Genomic DNA, 19623 nt, shown 5'->3' on the forward strand with positions numbered 1-19623 from the left:
AAGTTAAAACATGGGCCATGCCGGGTCAAAAAGATGATGTCTAGGTCAAGTTTGAATATGGGTCATGCCGGGTGAAAAACTAGGTCACGGATATCTTAGTGCGTTTTAAACCTCACCATGTTGTCCGCTCTCTAATTCAAGTAGTTTTTATCAAATCCTCACCAAACTTGGTCACAAGTTTTATCTAAATGATCTCTAAGACAAGTTTGAACATGGGCCATTCCGGGCCTAAAACTAGGTCACGGGGTCACATAGTGGGTTTTTTAATATTCAGCATGGTGTCCGCTCTCTAATTCAAGTAGTTTACATCCGATCTTCACCAAACTTGGTCAGAAGTTTTATGGAGATGATCTTAAGGCCAAGTTACAAAATGGGCCTTTCTGGGTCAAAAACAAGGTAAAGGGGTCACTAAGTGTGTTTAAAAAATTGAGCATGGTGTCCGCTGTTTTTTGTGAAGACGACATGCAAAATATTATGTGTCAATGCGGCATGTGGGGTTATTTGTCACGTCTGTGACAAAGCTCTAGTTATGGACTTTTTTTACCACCTATTATGGCCAATAACACTGGTAAAAAGTTGTTTGTGTCATTTATTTCTTATGCAAATGCAAAAAATATTAGTTTTTTAATGAACATAAGTTATCTTTAACGTGTGTTTTGGTTTGTTAAACACTTCAAACACTTGTGCGCTTACCCAAATCTGACCTGATACTTCGTGTAATGGCGGTATTAGTAATACATTAACACTTCTACACTAGTGTTTTTTTCACTAGTATTTCCACTTAAATTGAGGAAAAGGAAGTAAGTGTATACAATTTAGGTACAACTTATTCTGGATTATGTTTCAGAGGGGTCATCAAAAGTGTTAAGCCGGAGAATCAGATAGCCTCAGGCCGAGTGCTCGTACATTATATCGACTTTGGGGACCAAGAATGGCTTCCAAAGAGGCGCATCTACCCACTTCCCGCTCAGTTTGCGTCCATCCCTAGAATGGCACTGAAGTGTAGCCTTTCCTACATCGTACCCATGGAAACTGAAAACGATGGGGTGGTTGCCAGGGTTACTGAGGGCGGTGCTGCGGCAGGGACAGGGGTTGCTGAGGCTAAATCGGTAATACAGTCAATCTTGAGGATGCGACCACTTGTATTAAGCAACCTTTGTCTTATGCAACCATTTTGAAATCCCACGGAGCCTTTTCGCTATATAATGATATTGTATTAAGTGACTTTTGTCTTACGCCACCAGCGACCGCTGATTTTTGTGTATTTTGATGTCCGAATCTTGAATTAAGCGACCACTAGGAGGTAAAAGTGGTTAATCTATTGATCTTTCAGGGACAAATCCGTGTTAATTGTTTATCTAAGCCGATAAGATGTACTGTAACATCTCTGCTTTGTTTTTACACCAACCATTATGATTATGCTTTGCAGGGGACAAAAATATTCCTAAACTGCACTCGTCCTGCAGGACGAGTGCATTAAAATTTTCACTCGTCCTGCAAACACACGCACTCGTCCTTCAAATATGTGTGAAATAAAGATTGCAAAGGGCTAATATGACTAATAAAGTTTCCTAAAGTATATCACTGCTAAGCAGTGAAATAAGTTACTTTATTTATGAGGAACACAATATAAATAATTTTTTCTAATGCTCGCGTGCTTTCCGTTTCGGACGTTTGAACATCGCCCTCGCCCCCTTTAAAGAACGCTTTAGACATTTTTCAAACGAAATTCAGACTCGTTTTAAACCGTACTTCGCGCTTAAATAATAACAGTGACTGCAGTCGCATGGTTCCCTGTCAACATGTACGCGCAAAGCTTACAATAAAAAGCCAATATTTACTCGGGACACAAGTCTCGCATAACAACGCGCACCTGCTGTATGAAATTTACAATAACAATTTCCGGTTCATTCGCATTCTACTTTCGGAATAGATATGCTTTTAGAAAATGATTTTATTTAATGAAAAATAGTCATACTGGTCAGAAAATTCATTTTTGAACATCAGCTTATCTTCACTCGTCCTGTAGGACGAGAGCTTTAGGGAAATTCACTCGTCCTATCAAGATTTCACTCGTCAATACGAGCGGACGAGTGGAATTTTTGTCCCCTGCTTTGTCTCGTTGACCGGTTCTGACCGGTATTGTTGTAGACTGCGTATCAATTTATTGAGTTGAATAATAGAGGAACTTATTAAGCACAGTCTACAGCTTAAAAAGTTTACTATGTGGAACGTTAAGAGACAACGCCAATTTTTCTCGAGTATAGTTAACAGGTGCAGAAACAATGCACACTACGCGACAAACATTTCCTGAGAAGTGCGGAAAATATTTTATAAATCGGCAACATCTGTCGAAATCCGTACATTACCAATTTGTAATTATGCTTATTAGTAGATATTTGTTAGCCATTCACATTGTTATTTACTTAATAAATTTTCCAATCAGGTCTGTTTGTTTGTTTTCAATTGACGTGTTTTAATTTTTTCAGCTCATTATGTATCATAATCAAGTCAGATTTCCTTAAGCGTACATGCAGAAATTAAAATGTCAAAACGAAAAGTGTTAACGTTGAACGAAAAAATTCGGGTTTTGGAATTGTCAAAGAGTAAAAGTGCACATAAAATCGCAGATGAGTTTGGAGTCGGTAAAACTCAAATTCAGAACATTCTTAAGCGTAAAGCCGAGGTGCTTGAAGACGTGGAAAATAATGTGTCAGGTGAAGAAAATGCTAAAAAATATTTCCTTGTCTATGTTGTTTTTGCAAATAAATATGTACACACAATTCATTTATAATAAATGATAATTTGTAATAAGTGAAAAAATAAGCACATAATAAGTAAAACATTGTTTATGTATTGTGTTTATATTCATTTTATTATAATAGTTAAAATCATTGTTGACAAAAGAGATTATCCTTCATATAGATTAAAATTGAGGGTAAGCATTCTTCCAGAATGGCCTTTTTTATTTAAAGACCATTTTATTAAGAGACCGCTTTTGATTACTCCCTTGAGTGGTCTCTTAATACAAGATTGACTGTCATTCCAAAATTGGTCATTTAAGCTTTGTAAATGGATTTTGGAGATTGTAGATAAATGTAAAGATTCAATTTGGTAAAATCTGTCTCGAAATATTAACAATTTTCAGGAGGACTTGCTAGTCAGTCATATGGCAAAATCTAATTAAATTTGTTTGAATAAAGTCATATTCATTTTGGAGCAATGTTTGTGTTGTATCTTCATTTTGTAAATCACCAAGGGCATTGCTGCTGTTGCGGATGGCGCAGGCTGGTCCGAGAAGGCCATAGAGGAGTTTATTAAGCTGGGAGGGATGGAGAAGACTCTGACTATGCACATAGTGCAGGGAACCGTTGCTGACCAGAAAGACAGGTCAGTGCTGGTGTCCACTTTGTAAATAGTGCAGGGAAACGTTGCTGACCAGAAAGACAGGTCAGTGCTGGTGTCCAATTTGTAAATAGTGCAGGGAAACGTTGCTGACCAGAAAGACAGGTCAGTGCTGGTGTCCAATTTGTAAATAGTGCAGGGAAACGTTGCTGACCAGAAAGACAGGTCAGTGCTGGTGTCCAATTTGTAAATAGTGCAGGGAAACGTTGCTGACCAGAAAAACAGGTCAGTGCTGGTGTCCAATTTGTAAATAGTGCAGGGAAACGTTGCTGACCAGAAAGACAGGTCAGTGCTGGTGTCCAATTTGTAAATAGTGCAGGGAAACGTTTCTGACCAGAAAGACAGGTCAGTGCTGGTGTCCAATTTGTAAATAGTGCAGGGAAACGTTGCTGACCAGAAAGACAGGTCAGTGCTGGTGTCCAATTTGTAAATAGTGCAGGGAAACGTTGCTGACCAGAAAGACAGGTCAGTGCTGGTGTCCAATTTGTAAATAGTGCAGGGAAACGTTGCTGACCAGAAAGACAGGTCAGTGCTGGTGTCCAATTTGTAAATAGTGCAGGGAAACGATGCTGACCAGAAAGACAGGTCAGTGCTGGTGTCCAATTTGTAAATAGTGCAGGGAAACGATGCTGACCAGAAAGACAGGTCAGTGCTGGTGTCCAATTTGTAAATAGTGCAGGGAAACGATGCTGACCAGAAAGACAGGTCAGTGCTGGTGTCCAATTTGTAAATAGTGCAGGGAAACGTTGCTGACCAGAAAGACAGGTCAGTGCTGGTGTCCAATTTGTAAATAGTGCAGGGAAACGTTGCTGACCAGAAAGACAGGTCAGTGCTGGTGTTCAATTTGTAAATAGTGCAGGGAAACGATGCTGACCAGAAAGACAGGTCAGTGCTGGTGTCCACTTTGTAAATAGTGCAGGGAAACGTTGCTGACCAGAAAGACAGGTCAGTGCTGGTGTCCACTTTGTAAATAGTGCAGGGAAACGTTGCTGACCAGAAAGACAGGTCAGTGCTGGTGTCCAATTTGTAAATAGTGCAGGGAAACGTTGCTGACCAGAAAGACAGGTCAGTGCTGGTGTCCACTTTGTAAATAGTGCAGGGAAACGTTGCTGACCAGAAAGACAGCTCAGTGCTGGTGTCCAATTTGTAAATAGTGCAGGGAAACGTTGCTGACCAGAAAGACAGGTCAGTGCTGGTGTCCAATTTGTAAATAGTGCAGGGAAACGATGCTGACCAGAAAGACAGGTCAGTGCTGGTGTCCAATTTGTAAATAGTGCAGGGAAACGATGCTGACCAGAAAGACAGGTCAGTGCTGGTGTCCAATTTGTAAATAGTGCAGGGAAACGTTGCTGACCAGAAAGACAGGTCAGTGCTGGTGTCCAATTTGTAAATAGTGCAGAGAATCGTTGCTGACCAGAAAGACAGGTCAGTGCTGGTGTCCAATTTGTAAATAGTGCAGGGAAACGATGCTGACCAGAAAGACAGGTCAGTGCTGGTGTCCACTTTGTAAATAGTGCAGGGAAACGTTGCTGACCAGAAAGACAGGTCAGTGCTGGTGTCCAATTTGTAAATAGTGCAGGGAAACGTTGCTGACCAGAAAGACAGGTCAGTGCTGGTGTCCAATTTGTAAATAGTGCAGGGAAACGTTGCTGACCAGAAAGACAGGTCAGTGCTGGTGTCCAATTTGTAAATAGTGCAGGGAAACGTTGCTGACCAGAAAGACAGGTCAGTGCTGCTGTCCAATTTGTAAATAGTGCAGGAAAACGATGCTGACCAGATAGACAGGTCAGTGCTGGTGTCCAATTTGTAAATAGTGCAGGGAAACGATGCTGACCAGAAAGACAGGTCAGTGCTGGTGTCCAATTTGTAAATAGTGCAGGGAAACGATGCTGACCAGAAAGACAGGTCAGTGCGGGTGTCCAATTTGTAAATAGTGCAGGGAAACGTTGCTGACCAGAAAGACAGGTCAGTGCTGGTGTCCAATTTGTAAATAGTGCAGGGAAACGATGCTGACCAGAAAGACAGGTCAGTGCTGGTGTCCAATTTGTAAATAGTGCAGGGAAACGTTGCTGACCAGAAAGACAGGTCAGTGCTGGTGTCCAATTTGTAAATAGTGCAGGGAAACGTTGCTTACCAGAAAGACAGGTCAGTGCTGGTGTCCAATTTGTAAATAGTGCAGGGAAACGATGCTGACCAGAAAGACAGGTCAGTGCTGGTGTCCACTTTGTAAATAGTGCAGGGAAACGTTGCTGACCAGAAAGACAGGTCAGTGCTGGTGTCCAATTTGTAAATAGTGCAGGGAAACGATGCTGACCAGAAAGACAGGTCAGTGCTGGTGTCCACTTTGTAAATAGTGCAGGGAAACGTTGCTGACCAGAAAGACAGGTCAGTGCTGGTGTCCAATTTGTAAATAGTGCAGGGAAACGTTGCTGACCAGAAAGACAGGTCAGTGCTGGTGTCCAATTTGTAAATAGTGAAGGGAAACGTTGCTGACCAGAAAGACAGGTCAGTGCTGGTGTCCAATTTGTAAATAGTGCAGGGAAACGTTGCTGACCAGAAAGACAGGTCAGTGCTGGTGTCCACTTTGTAAATAGTGCAGGGAAACGTTGCTGACCAGAAAGACAGGTCAGTGCTGGTGTCCAATTTGTAAATAGTGCAGGGAAACGTTGCTGACCAGAAAGACAGGTCAGTGCTGGTGTCCAATTTGTAAATAGTGCAGGGAAACGTTGCTGACCAGAAAGACAGTCAGTGCTGGTGTCCACTTTGTAAATAGTGCAGGGAAACGTTGCTGACCAGAAAGACAGGTCAGTGCTGGTGTCCAATTTGTAAATAGTGCAGGGAAACGATGCTGACCAGAAAGACAGGTCAGTGCTGGTGTCCACTTTGTAAATAGTGCAGGGAAACGTTGCTGACCAGAAAGACAGGTCAGTGCTGGTGTCCAATTTGTAAATAGTGCAGGGAAACGTTGCTGACCAGAAAGACAGGTCAGTGCTGGTGTCCAATTTGTAAATAGTGAAGGGAAACGTTGCTGACCAGAAAGACAGGTCAGTGCTGGTGTCCAATTTGTAAATAGTGCAGGGAAACGTTGCTGACCAGAAAGACAGGTCAGTGCTGGTGTCCAATTTGTAAATAGTGCAGGGAAACGTTGCTTACCAGAAAGACAGGTCAGTGCTGGTGTCCAATTTGTAAATAGTGCAGGGAAACGATGCTGACCAGAAAGACAGGTCAGTGCTGGTGTCCACTTTGTAAATAGTGCAGGGAAACGTTGCTGACCAGAAAGACAGGTCAGTGCTGGTGTCCAATTTGTAAATAGTGCAGGGAAACGATGCTGACCAGAAAGACAGGTCAGTGCTGGTGTCCACTTTGTAAATAGTGCAGGGAAACGTTGCTGACCAGAAAGACAGGTCAGTGCTGGTGTCCAATTTGTAAATAGTGCAGGGAAACGTTGCTGACCAGAAAGACAGGTCAGTGCTGGTGTCCAATTTGTAAATAGTGAAGGGAAACGTTGCTGACCAGAAAGACAGGTCAGTGCTGGTGTCCAATTTGTAAATAGTGCAGGGAAACGTTGCTGACCAGAAAGACAGGTCAGTGCTGGTGTCCACTTTGTAAATAGTGCAGGGAAACGTTGCTGACCAGAAAGACAGGTCAGTGCTGGTGTCCAATTTGTAAATAGTGCAGGGAAACGTTGCTGACCAGAAAGACAGGTCAGTGCTGGTGTCCAATTTGTAAATAGTGCAGGGAAACGTTGCTGACCAGAAAGACAGTCAGTGCTGGTGTCCACTTTGTAAATAGTGCAGGGAAACGTTGCTGACCAGAAAGACAGGTCAGTGCTGGTGTCCAATTTGTAAATAGTGCAGGGAAACGATGCTGACCAGAAAGACAGGTCAGTGCTGGTGTCCACTTTGTAAATAGTGCAGGGAAACGTTGCTGACCAGAAAGACAGGTCAGTGCTGGTGTCCAATTTGTAAATAGTGCAGGGAAACGTTGCTGACCAGAAAGACAGGTCAGTGCTGGTGTCCAATTTGTAAATAGTGAAGGGAAACGTTGCTGACCAGAAAGACAGGTCAGTGCTGGTGTCCAATTTGTAAATAGTGCAGGGAAACGTTGCTGACCAGAAAGACAGGTCAGTGCTGGTGTCCACTTTGTAAATAGTGCAGGGAAACGTTGCTGACCAGAAAGACAGGTCAGTGCTGGTGTCCAATTTGTAAATAGTGCAGGGAAACGTTGCTGACCAGAAAGACAGGTCAGTGCTGGTGTCCAATTTGTAAATAGTGCAGGGAAACGTTGCTGACCAGAAAGACAGTCAGTGCTGGTGTCCACTTTGTAAATAGTGCAGGGAAACGTTGCTGACCAGAAAGACAGGTCAGTGCTGGTGTCCAATTTGTAAATAGTGCAGGGAAACGTTGCTGACCAGAAAGACAGGTCAGTGCTGGTGTCAAATTTGTAAATAGTGCAGGGAAACGTTGCTGATCAGAAAGACAGGTCAGTGCTGGTGTCCAATTTGTAAATAGTGCAGGGAAATGTGGCCTGCCAGAAAGACAGGTCAGTGCTGGTGTCCAATTTGTAAATAGTGCAGGGAAACGTTGCTGACCAAAAAGACAGGTCAGTGCTGGTGTCCAATTTGTAAATAGTGCAGGGAAATGTGGCCTGCCAGAAAGACAGGTCAGTGATGGTGTCCAATTTGTAAATAGTGCAGGGAAATGTGGCCTGCCAGAAAGACAGGTCAGTGCTGGTGTCCAATTTGTAAATAGTGCAGGGAAACGATGCTGACCAGAAAGACAGGTCAGTGCTGGTGTCCAATTTGTAAATAGTGCAGGGAAACGTTGCTGACCAGCATGACAGGTCAGTGCTGGTGTCCAATTTGTAAATAGTGCAGGGAAACGTTGCTGACCAGAAAGACAGGTCAGTGCTGGTGTCCAATTTGTAAATAATGCAGGGAAATGTGGCCTGCCAGAAAGACAGGTCAGTGATGGTGTCCAATTTGTAAATAGTGCAGGGAAATGTGTCCTGCCAGAAAGACAGGTCATGGCAGTTGTAGGTACCTTGAAGTGTTCCTTGGAAAATGAGAAAATAAAACGTTTTTAAATGCACTGTTTATAATAGCAGTTCCAATGTTATGAATATATCACATCAGGCAAAATAATAACATCACAATATTTAGATTTAAACATGTTTTGGTCAGGATCTGTTGATATTCCTCAGTAAGTGTGGAACATTAATCAATTAATTGTAACTTGATTCATAGATTATTATATTTAACCCTTTACCACTTAGAAACCTATTTTGACATATTTGTAGTCCCTTAAATTTTTTAGCTCACCTGATTGCTGAGGTGAGCTTTTGTGACCGGTCTTTGTCTGTCGTCCGTCCGTCCATCTGTTGTCCGTCCACATTTGTTCGTAAACACTGTAGAGGCTACATTTATTGTCCGATCTTCATGAAACTTGGTCAGAAGCTTTGTCCCAATGAAATCTCGGTTGAGTTCGAAACTGGATCGTGCCGGGTCAAAAACAAGGTTACTAGGTAAAAAAAAAGAAAATACTTGTAAACACTGTAGAAGTCACATTTCATGCCCAATCTTCATGTTAGTTTGTCAAAATGTTTGTCTTAATGATATGTTGGTTGAGTTCAAAAGTTGATCCAGTCCGTTTAAAAACATGGCCGCCAGTGGGCGGGGCAGTTTTCCTTATTTGGCTATAGAGAAACCTTGTAAACACTCTAGAAGTCACAATTTTTGCCCAATCATCAATAAAGTCAAAACATTGGTTTTATTGATATCTCGGACGAGTTCAAAAATGGTCCAGATCGCTGAAAAAACATGGCCGCCAGTGGGTGGGGCATTTTTCTCTATATGTTTATTGTGAAAACATGTGAACACTCTAGAATTCAAATTTTTGCCCAATTTTCATGAAATTTAATCAAAACATTTGTTTCCTTGATATGAGAATTGAGTTCAAAAATGGTTCCGGTCAGTGGAATAACATGGCTGCCGGGGGGGGGGCAGTTTTCCTTATTTGGCTATAGAGAAACCTTGTAAACACTCTAAAGTCAAAATTTTTGCCCAATCATCATGAAAATTGGTCAAAACATTGGTTTTATTGATATCTCGGACGAGTTCGAAATTGGTCCAGATCGGTGAAAAACATGGCCGCCATTGGGCGGGGCATTTTTTCTCTATATGTATATTGTGAAAACATGTGAACACTCTAGAAGTCACATTTTTGGCCCAATTTTCATGAAATTTGGTAAGAACATTTGTTTCCTTTATATGAGAGTTGAGTTCGAAAATGGTTCCGGTCAGTTGAATAACATGGCTGCCGGGGGGGGGGGGGGGGGGCAGTTTTCCTTATTTGGCTTTAGAGAGACCTTGTAAACACTCTAGAAGTCACAATATTTGCCCAATCATCATGAAAGTTGGTTAAAACATTGGTTTTATTGATAACTCGGATGAGTTCGAAAATGGTCCAGATCAGTGATAAACAGTGATGCCAGTGGGTGGGGCATTTTTTCTCTATATGTATATTGTGAAAACATGTGAACACTCTAGAAGTCACATTTTTGGCCTAATTTTCATGAAATTTGATCAGAACATTTGTTTACTTGATATGAGAGTTGAGTTTGAAAATGGTTCTGGTCAGTTGAATAACATGGCTGCCAGGGGGGGGGGGGGGGCAGTTTTCCTTATTTGGCCATAGAGAAACCTTGAAAACACTCTAGAAGTCACAATTTTTGCCCAATCATCATACAATTTGGTCAAAATATTGGTTTTATTGATATCTCGGACGAGTTTGAAAATGGTCCAAATCGGTGAAAAAAAAAACATTGCCGTCTGTGAGCGGGGCATTTTTCTCTATATGTATATAATGAAAACATGTGAACACTCTAGAAGTCACATTTTTGGTGAAATTTGGTCAGAACATTTGTTTCCTTGATATGAGAGTTGAGTTTGAAAATGGTTCCGGTCAGTTGAATATCATGGCTGCCAGAGGTGGGGGGGGGGGGGGGGCGTTTTCTCATATTTAAGTAGTAGAAAAAGCTTATGAACACTCTAGAAGTCACATTTTTTTCCCAATGATCATGAAACTTGGTGAAAAGATTGGTTTTATATTTATCACATAATTAATGCCATAATTATTGCCTTTAGATTGTCCAAGTTTTCATTATATTATACAAAATCCTTGTAAACACTCTAGAGGACACAATTGTGTTTCAGATTTTATGAATCTTGGTCATAATATTTATTTTTGTAAGCAAAGTTTGATATTTGGTAAGGGTGGTCAACTCAAAATAAAGGTCACCAGGTCAAATCTTACAAAAACAAAATCACCCCATAAGTGCCAGAGTTTTAGTTCAATAATGATGAAACTTTACCAGGATGTTTGTCTGGACAATATCTAGGTCAAGTTTGACGTTTTGTAAAGATTGAATTAACCTACTCCTCTCAGGTGAGCGAACTAGAGCCATCTTGGCCCTCTTGTTTATTTAATTTAAGACCTTTCTTACTAGATTCAAGTTGTAAAGGCTTGATTTCCAACCCTTGGATACTGATGAGCAGCAAACAGCATAAAACCTGAACAGACTCAAAGTTACAAGTTACTCACAGGCTGTTCTGGTTGTATGCTGTTTGCAAATAGCCATTTTTACTTTGCTTTTCCAAGATTATCGTACGATTACCGTAAGTCGACCATGACCTAATTTCGACCACTTTGTTTACATTAAGAACGCGGCCATTTGGATGACGTCACACACATGCGCTCCGAGTATTTCGATGAAGTGACATAACTACGCTTATAGACAAAAACAAATAAAAACAAAATGAGGAAAAAACAGGTAAAATTGCATTTCAAAATAAAAATTTAACTAAAATTACACAAATTTAACTATATCCCATACATTTTATTGGTCCTATTTATTAAATTCCCACAAAAATTTAAATGTAAAGCAGACGATCTTAACTTAACACTTTCATTGACAGCGCTTCATATCGGAAATAGTAGTAAATCGTAGTAAATTTAAGGCAAAGCTTTTTTTATTAAATTGGTTTTCAGACCTCTTCTTAATGGTGATTTTTCACTTGTTTTCTTTTAAGGCTTATCCAAAACGACTTTTGTAAAATGGGCACAGTGTGACAATAAAGCCTGCAACCACTGGGTACACCTGTCATTTTGTACAGAAATTAAAGTCATCAGAAGAGGTGCAACATTTATGTGCCCATGCTGTGCTAAAGAAGAGTGACAATTGTTCTTAAGAAAAGTGAAAGAAACTTGTTCAATTGTATTTATAAAATATTGAAAACATATTAAATGTATATTTACTGTTTTAGTTCTTGTTAAAATTGTTCAAAAAAACGAAGTTTTAAGTTAAGTTGGCCTAATCCATTACCACTAGAGTGCTGTCCCTTTCCCAGATGTGACGTATCGACTTAAGGTAAACAACGCGCGGAGTTAATGTTCTTGTAGTGTGTATGGGACTATCGGCTTTGCGTAGTAAAACATGCTGTAAATAATCATTTTTGACATTGATTTAACGGGAATTAAATAAATCTCTGAAGGTAAATAGTATATTGCTGCATTTTATTGCGTAAATTCAGAAATTCTTTTACTTGTTTCCTTAACCGGTCGACTTACAGTAATTGGAGGATATATTAACTAAGGTTCAACCTATAAAACTGAACAGGGAAATAAACTTAATGTTGCATTTTATTTACAAACAATGTTTGTTTAACCTTCAATTGGGAATTTTAGGCAATCTTTTAATGAAAAATGTATACTTTTTGATTTTGGGAAAGGGGCCCAAAAACAGTCCCTTATTTGACAAAAAAAAGCAATATTTGTCATAATGTTTCAGTTACCATGACAGCAGTTGCAGTTTGAAGGTGATGCTTGTGGACAACACGGGGCCTGAGGAAGTGTGCATCAACCTTGACCTGATACGAGCAAACCTCGCCAAGCTTTGTCCAGATAAAGGTCAGCATATCTTAGAACCAGTAACAATGTGACCTTTAGAAAGATCAACCTAGCTTGTATATCTTATAACCAGTTATGACTTGACCACGAGGAAGGTCAACTAGCGTGTTGTATTTGTTGGTATCCTTAATTATGTGGCCTTGAAAAAGGTCATCTTGCTTGTCTTATTTTTAACACCATGTTGATGCGTAACCCTTTCAGTGCGGGAACCGAATTTTGAAGGCCTTTGCAAAACAGTTTGGATCCAGGTGAGACGCCACAAAACGTGGCGTCTCATCAGGATCCAAACTGTTTGCTATTCGGATAGTATTCTTTGAAAAAAATGAAGAAAATGCTAATTTTAGAAATTCAGCAGACAACATTTTAGCAGAAGACAAATTTCCCAGCATGCAAAGCGTTAAGCCTGTAAAAGTTCTGAATTATCATTGTATTTCATTTAGCCTGTTACTGCTTGATCCAGAAAGAGGTCAGCTCGCTTGAATTTACACCATGTTGATGCTTATGCCTGTAAAAGGTCTGCAATATCGTTGTTTTTCATTTAGCCTGTTACTGCTTGATCCAGAAAGCTATCTTACCTTATTTTGTTAGAAATTCGTAACACTTAAAGAGCTCTGTTATTTTGACTTATTTCTAGTACATGAATATTTCGACTGTTTACCTTGTCTGCTTCCCAATTCTTGTGGGTTAAAATGTTAAACATTCTTATATAGTTAAGTGCTAGCCAGAACCATGTATCCTTGTTATGGGAATATGGCTTCTACTTAAAAGGAATCAAAGAACAGTACTGAATTTAACAGTAGATTAGTTTGTCATTGTTAAACAATAACTATTAAATGAAATAGACTGATGTCATATGAATACGCTGCAGATCCACTACCTCTCAATATCTTGCAAGTCAAATTTGGACGAGATTTTTTTTTCACTTAGATTAATTTTCTGTATTATTCAACTTAAACAACTAAATTCAGTCAGGTCTAGGTTTGTGCGCCTTCATTGTACGTAACATTCAAGCTTGTGTAGTGCAACAAACAATAAACACACTTGAGAAACATCGATGAATAACAGATTTACATCATTGCGCCTGCCACCCGTTTTATTATATATTTTTTATTAATGTCAGCTGTCAATCATATTCTTCTTGGTAATGGTATTGACCAATCAGCAATAAGCTGAATCTGGGACCTTACTTTACATACATGCAAATCTGGGACCTTACTTTACATACATGCAAATCTGGGACCTTACTTTACATACATGCAAATCTGGGACCTTACTTTACATACTGTGAAACCATTAATTTTCGACAGCACAAAATTTCGTCATTTTTATAAAAATGACGATTTCGTCAGCACTTAAATTCACCGATTTCTGATTTTAAATTTTAAAAAAATGCGTCAGTCAATATTCGATTTGTGTGTAATACATATTCGCGATCAATCGCAGTTGCGAAAAATCGTTCGAATGCGGGAACACACTTGAGAATCACTGCAGGAGGTGTGGCCTGTTTGTCACATGCCAATTAACTAGTCTTTTGTTATCAAGGGACAGTAATGGACCCTCTTAATGTATGCCATTCACATGTTCATTGTTATGATTAGCGGACAAGTGGGATCGAATAACCGTTAACGAGTGTTTGTAACAACGAAGCCAATTGCCCATAGTCTTTTTCTATTATTATAATTGCCATACTGATAACAATCGTAATTCTAGTTGGTGTGATTTTTATTAAAATGCTGTCAATACCGTTTTAAAACTGTTTGTGTTATACGAAAGAGGTTCCAGTTTGTTAAGGTTTTTTTTTTTCAAATAAAATGCTTTTTTATTCTGATATCAACATTAAAATTATAAACTCTATGTGTGTGTTTAATTTAAAAATAAAAAATTGATACATTTAAAATAGTAATAAGTGTGGTTAAACGCAAACAATCAAACAACAAACAGCAATTAAAATATTCTTTATTAATTTGTGATAAATACGCATGTTGATCACACATCGTCATCTTTTCATTTGGTTTATTGTCTTTCATCGGCATTCGCTGCGTGATGGCTAATATGCAACACCCCTGAAAAACACAATGCACCTATTGGGTTATAAAGTTATAAACAATTAGCGCTAATTCATTACCATTCTACATAAAAGAAGTCAACGCATTCGATACAGCTGTACTTCACACGCGTTGTAAAGAAGTGTAACGTGTCAGTTAAGTACCTTGTGTAATCTATACATCCCTTTGTGTCAAAACCGGATTAATCTTGATTACGAAACAGCAGTGAATGTGTGCATGGATTATGTTGGAATTTAATGCCTCATGTCTACGGTAAAGGTTTAAAATATTGTTCAACTCAGTGTTTGTTTTTGTTCAAACAAAGAGCATGATTGTTCGTTAGGATCTTAAATTCGCCGATCGGTCGACTGACAAAATTTATGAAAATTAATGCCTGACGATTAATAATGGTTTCACAGTACATGCAAATCTGGGACCTTACTTTACATACATGCAAATCTGGGACCTTACTTTACATACATGCAAATCTGGGACCTTACTTTACATACATGCAAATCTGGGACCTTACTTTACATACATGCAAATCTGGGACCTTACTTTACATACATGCAAATCTGGGACCTTTCTTTACATACATGCATTCAACCAGGTTTTCCCTAAACGCTGCTCAAACATATGCATTAATGACGTAACAAGTTATATTGTGATCATGATATATGGTGATTTGTTGATTCAGCTAACTGGCATATAACTGAATCAGAGTGTCTTATAGATTATATATGATTTTAATCATTTTCTTATCCACTGGCATAGACGGAGGGATATACCGTCGAAAAATACAAGAGAAAGACAATTAAGAGACAGAGAAGTTATGTTTGTTTTGTCAATTATTATATTGAAATAAAATCTTTAATTCAATGTGCAATTACTTTAGTGTGTTATACTCTTTTTCTGTGTTGAAATAAATACAACTTCACATCTTTGCAATAACTTACCTGAAATTAAACATTAAAAATAAAAACATTAAAATTATTGCTTTCTTAATGCAATATCATTTCAAGCGCTGTCAGAAGAAACCATTGTTTATACCCAATAATGCAAATTTAATGGTATATGGCCCTCAGGCATTCATCTGCCAGGTTTTATGACCTTAATATGGTTGAAAAAACACATGATCGTAGGTCACCAGATATACGAAAAACAGATCCAAAATCTGGTTAAATAGTGCTTTAAAATTGACTGTCCGAATCTCTATATCACTGTATCTCTTTATCACTCTATCTCTATATCACTGTATCTCTTTATCACTGTATCTCTTTATCATTGTATAGCTATATAACTGTATCTCTATATCATTGTATCACTATATCACTGTATCTCTATATCATTGTATCTCTATATCACTGTATCTCTATATCACTGTATCTCTATATCATTGTATCTCTATATCACTGTATCTCTATATCATTGTATCTCTATATCACTGTATCTCTATATCACTGTATCTGTATATCACTGTATCTCTATATCACTGTATCTCTATATCACTGTATCACTATATCACTCTATCTCTATATCACTGTATCTCTATATCACTGTATCTGTATATCACTGTATCTCTATATCACTGTATCTCTATATCACTGTATCACTATATCACTCTATCTCTACATCACTGTATCTCTATATCATTGTATCTCTATATTACTGTATCTCTATATCACTGTATCTGTATATCACTGTATCTCTATATCACTGTGTCTATTACAGGTATTCAATTGTAACTGCATACGTGCATTCAGCTTCATTGTGCGAGGTGCAATGACCAATGGGAGTCACTGACAAATGCGATGTCACTGACCTATGCGAGGTCACTTACCTATGCGAGGTCACTGACAAATGCGAGGCCACTGACCTATGCGAGGTCACTGACCTATGCGAGGTCACTGACCTATGCGAGGTCACTGACAAATGCGAGGTCACTGACCTAAGCGAGGTCACTGACCTATGCGAGGTCACTTACCTATGCGAGGTCACTGACAAATGCGAGGCCACTGACCTATGCGAGGTCACTGACCTATGCGAGGTCACTTACCTATGCGAGGTCACTGACAAATGCGAGGTCACTGACCTAAGCGAGGTCACTGACCTATGCGAGTTCACTTACCTATGCGAGGTCACTGACAAATGCGAGGCCATTGACCTATGCGAGGTCACTGACCTATGGGAGGTCACTGACCTATGCGAGGTCACTGACAAATGCGAGGACACTGGCCTATGTGGGGTCACTGACAAATGTGTGGTCACTGTCCAATCCAACGTCACTGACCAATTAAGTTTCATAGCTCTGACCTGCAATTTATAAGAAATATGCCTCTTTTTGTACTTTGGTTAAGATTAAAGTGCAACATCATCATATCACTGTTTCTACTACAGATTGATACTTCACACATTTGTTTAAGGCGAAAATTTGAGGTCAAGTTCTATTACTTGGACCTGCAGCTTAGCAGAATTATGCCCATTTTTGCCCCATTTTGGAAATGGAGCAAGAGACATTTGGATTGGGGAATTGGGTGTTGTTTTTTTTGCTAACAAATATTTTAACTTAAGAATAAGTGTTTTTAACCAGGTTTTTAAACCAGGTTTTTAACCAGGTTTTCCGAAGGAAAATTAACCAGCTTTTCCGAAGGAAAAAACTGGTTATTAGATTGGCGAATGCGGGCGGGCTGGCTGGCTGGCTGGCGGGCTGGCTTGCTGGCGGGCAGGCGGAACAAGCTTGGCCGGGCCATAACTTTGTTGTTCATTGTGAGATTTTAAAATCATTTGGCACATTTGTTAACCATCATTAGATGGTGTGTCGCGCGAAAAAATTACGTCAATATCTCAAGGTCAAGGTCACACTTTGAGTTCAAAGGTAAAAAATAGCCATAAATGAGCTTGTCTGGGCTATAACTATGTCATTCATTATGAGATTTTAAAATCATTTGGCACATTTGTTCACCATCATGGTACGGTGTGTCGCACGAAAGAATCACGTCAATATCTCCAATGTCAAGGTCGCCACGACTAAAAATAGATTTATTTTAAAACAACTTACAAAGGGGGTTAATTTTGTTTGTTCATTTCAAAAGTTCAGTTTGAGTTGTCTCAGATTTTTTTTCACAATGAAAACCTGGTTTTGTGACAATTTTGTCCCTTGTTAATATTATATTTACCAAGGTTTAACCCATAGAACTTCTTGAGCTTTATGCTTAATGTTGAATTTAATTTAAAAAAGAAAATCTTCAATTGAAAATTTTATCCCGTTATTTAGGGGAAAAATATGTACTATTTGACATTAATGGGAATGATGTCCAAAAACGGCCACAAATTTGAACAAAAGACCACTGATGCCTGTTTTGTGTAGGGTCCGCCCTGGAGGTGGAAGCAGACATCCCACAGGCTGCAGTACAGGAGCAGGATGAGCTTCAAGACTGGAACCCAATGGAGGAGGACTTTCTGTCCAGCAGGAACAAGTATGACTGGGACAGGGATGACGTCGGTGTGGCAACCACCGGACACAGTAAGTGTTGAATGAACCGTGCTCTGGGAAATGGGGCTTAATGTATTTGTGTAAAGTGCTGTCCCAAATAGGCCTGTGCAGTTTGCACAGACTTATCAGGGACGACACTTTCTGCTTTTTATGGATGTTTGTTTTGAGGAAGTCTCCTCTGAGCCAAAGTCACGTTTAGGTGGAAAGTGTGGTCCCTGATTAGCCTGTGCAGATGACAAAGGCCAATCTGGGATGAGACTACTCAAATGTATAAATCCCAGTTTTCTCAGAATGCAACAGAAGTTTTAGTGTTGGAAGTTATTTTGTAGATTAGAAGGGAAGCAATTCATTAAGGCTGTTTTTACCTTTGGTGCAAGAGTTGTTGCCCTTAAAATATAGTAACATTGTATCAAAGTATCTGAACATAACATGTGTGATACTCAAGTTGCCATATACAGTTAAACATGAGAACAGCGGTCAGTCAAGGCAAATGACCAAAGTGACCATTGTCCACAGGTGACTGTTGAATTCGGATTGCTATTTTAAGATGGTTTGTCAGTTGGTAGTATTGCTACGTCGTTACCCCACCCAGTCGTTTGCATACAGTGTAAAACAAAAGCTCATTGCCGTTAAGTAAGCATAATAACAGAAATAACTTACGTGTGTTCATTGAATAATACAGAATTATATCTTATAGATTGATTTAATTTTATATTGTTAAACTAAAGCATTGACTTTATCAACGCTGATATAATTGTTAACTCATGCATCTCGTTCATTCAGTAAATAAAGTTTGTCACATGACGTTGACGTCACATCCAGACAAGTCTAAAAAGCGGATTCGCTGTCATAAATCGATAGTACGGCTTAATTGTACCGTTCTAATTCAAAGAAAAAGACGCAAAAAGTTTGTTAAAATTTATTCGTACGCAAACATCACACAAAAAGCATTTTAATTCAACAACCTCATGCAAAATACAAACGTTCATTCATTCTTTACCCAAAAAAACATTGCACATCATGCACAAAAAAAAAAAGATAACTTTTCCAGATTCAAACAGTTTCAAACAATTTACTCCCTCCTCTAATGTGAGGTACTTTCGTTTACCACTCATTGTTATTCTGTGTTTTTTTTATTCCAATTGCTTTTTAAAGTGTTGTGTACTCTAGAAAGCTCTTTTAAATAATGATCCGAAAATTGTCAAATGGATACTTAATGTTGTAAGTACAATGTACTAATTAGCGGTAATTTACTAAGCGATAATTAATTTAAACGTGTCACAAACTCTGACATATTTTCTTGTGAAGAAACCCCTACAATTATCCCCGAAAACAATTATCCCTCTGATTATTTGTTTACTCGCAGCAGGCCGCTTTTATAATATCAAAGAAAATTACCGCTAACAGACGCTTTAACCGCAAAATAGATGGACAAATGATGTGCTGTGTTTTTAATTTAACACTGTCAAGCACTCGAATAGTTGAGCACGCTGTCCTCTGACAGCTCTTGTTTTTACGTGCGAGTCCTGCGTCCTGGACTCACAAAAATGTTTGGGGATGCAAAGTTTTGAATAACATGAGTCCAAAAAATGCATTGACATTTCTAAATAAGTAATATAGTTAAATATTTGGACTCGTTCTTTCAATTCGGGGACACATAGATTTGCAAGTTATCGAGTCCCAGGACTCAGATGAGAAAATTTGTAAAAGTATT

The 19623-nt window shown here is 39.0% G+C and overlaps 1 protein-coding gene across 2 annotated transcripts in view; it reads left to right on the top strand.

Moving 5' to 3' along the window:
• The window catches only part of LOC127881601 (uncharacterized), a 132770-nt gene that overhangs the window by 50191 nt on the left and 62956 nt on the right, over window positions 1–19623 (top strand). For both annotated transcript variants that reach the window (XM_052429605.1, XM_052429606.1), the window contains exons 12-15: window positions 848–1109; window positions 3260–3390; window positions 12253–12371; window positions 17784–17939. In XM_052429605.1, the coding sequence (XP_052285565.1) occupies window positions 848–1109; window positions 3260–3390; window positions 12253–12371; window positions 17784–17939 (668 nt within the window). The remainder of the gene's footprint in view (window positions 1–847; window positions 1110–3259; window positions 3391–12252; window positions 12372–17783; window positions 17940–19623) is intronic.

The sequence above is a fragment of the Dreissena polymorpha genome, chromosome 5 (assembly GCF_020536995.1).
Source record: "Dreissena polymorpha isolate Duluth1 chromosome 5, UMN_Dpol_1.0, whole genome shotgun sequence".
NCBI classification, from domain to species: Eukaryota; Metazoa; Mollusca; class Bivalvia; order Myida; family Dreissenidae; genus Dreissena; species Dreissena polymorpha.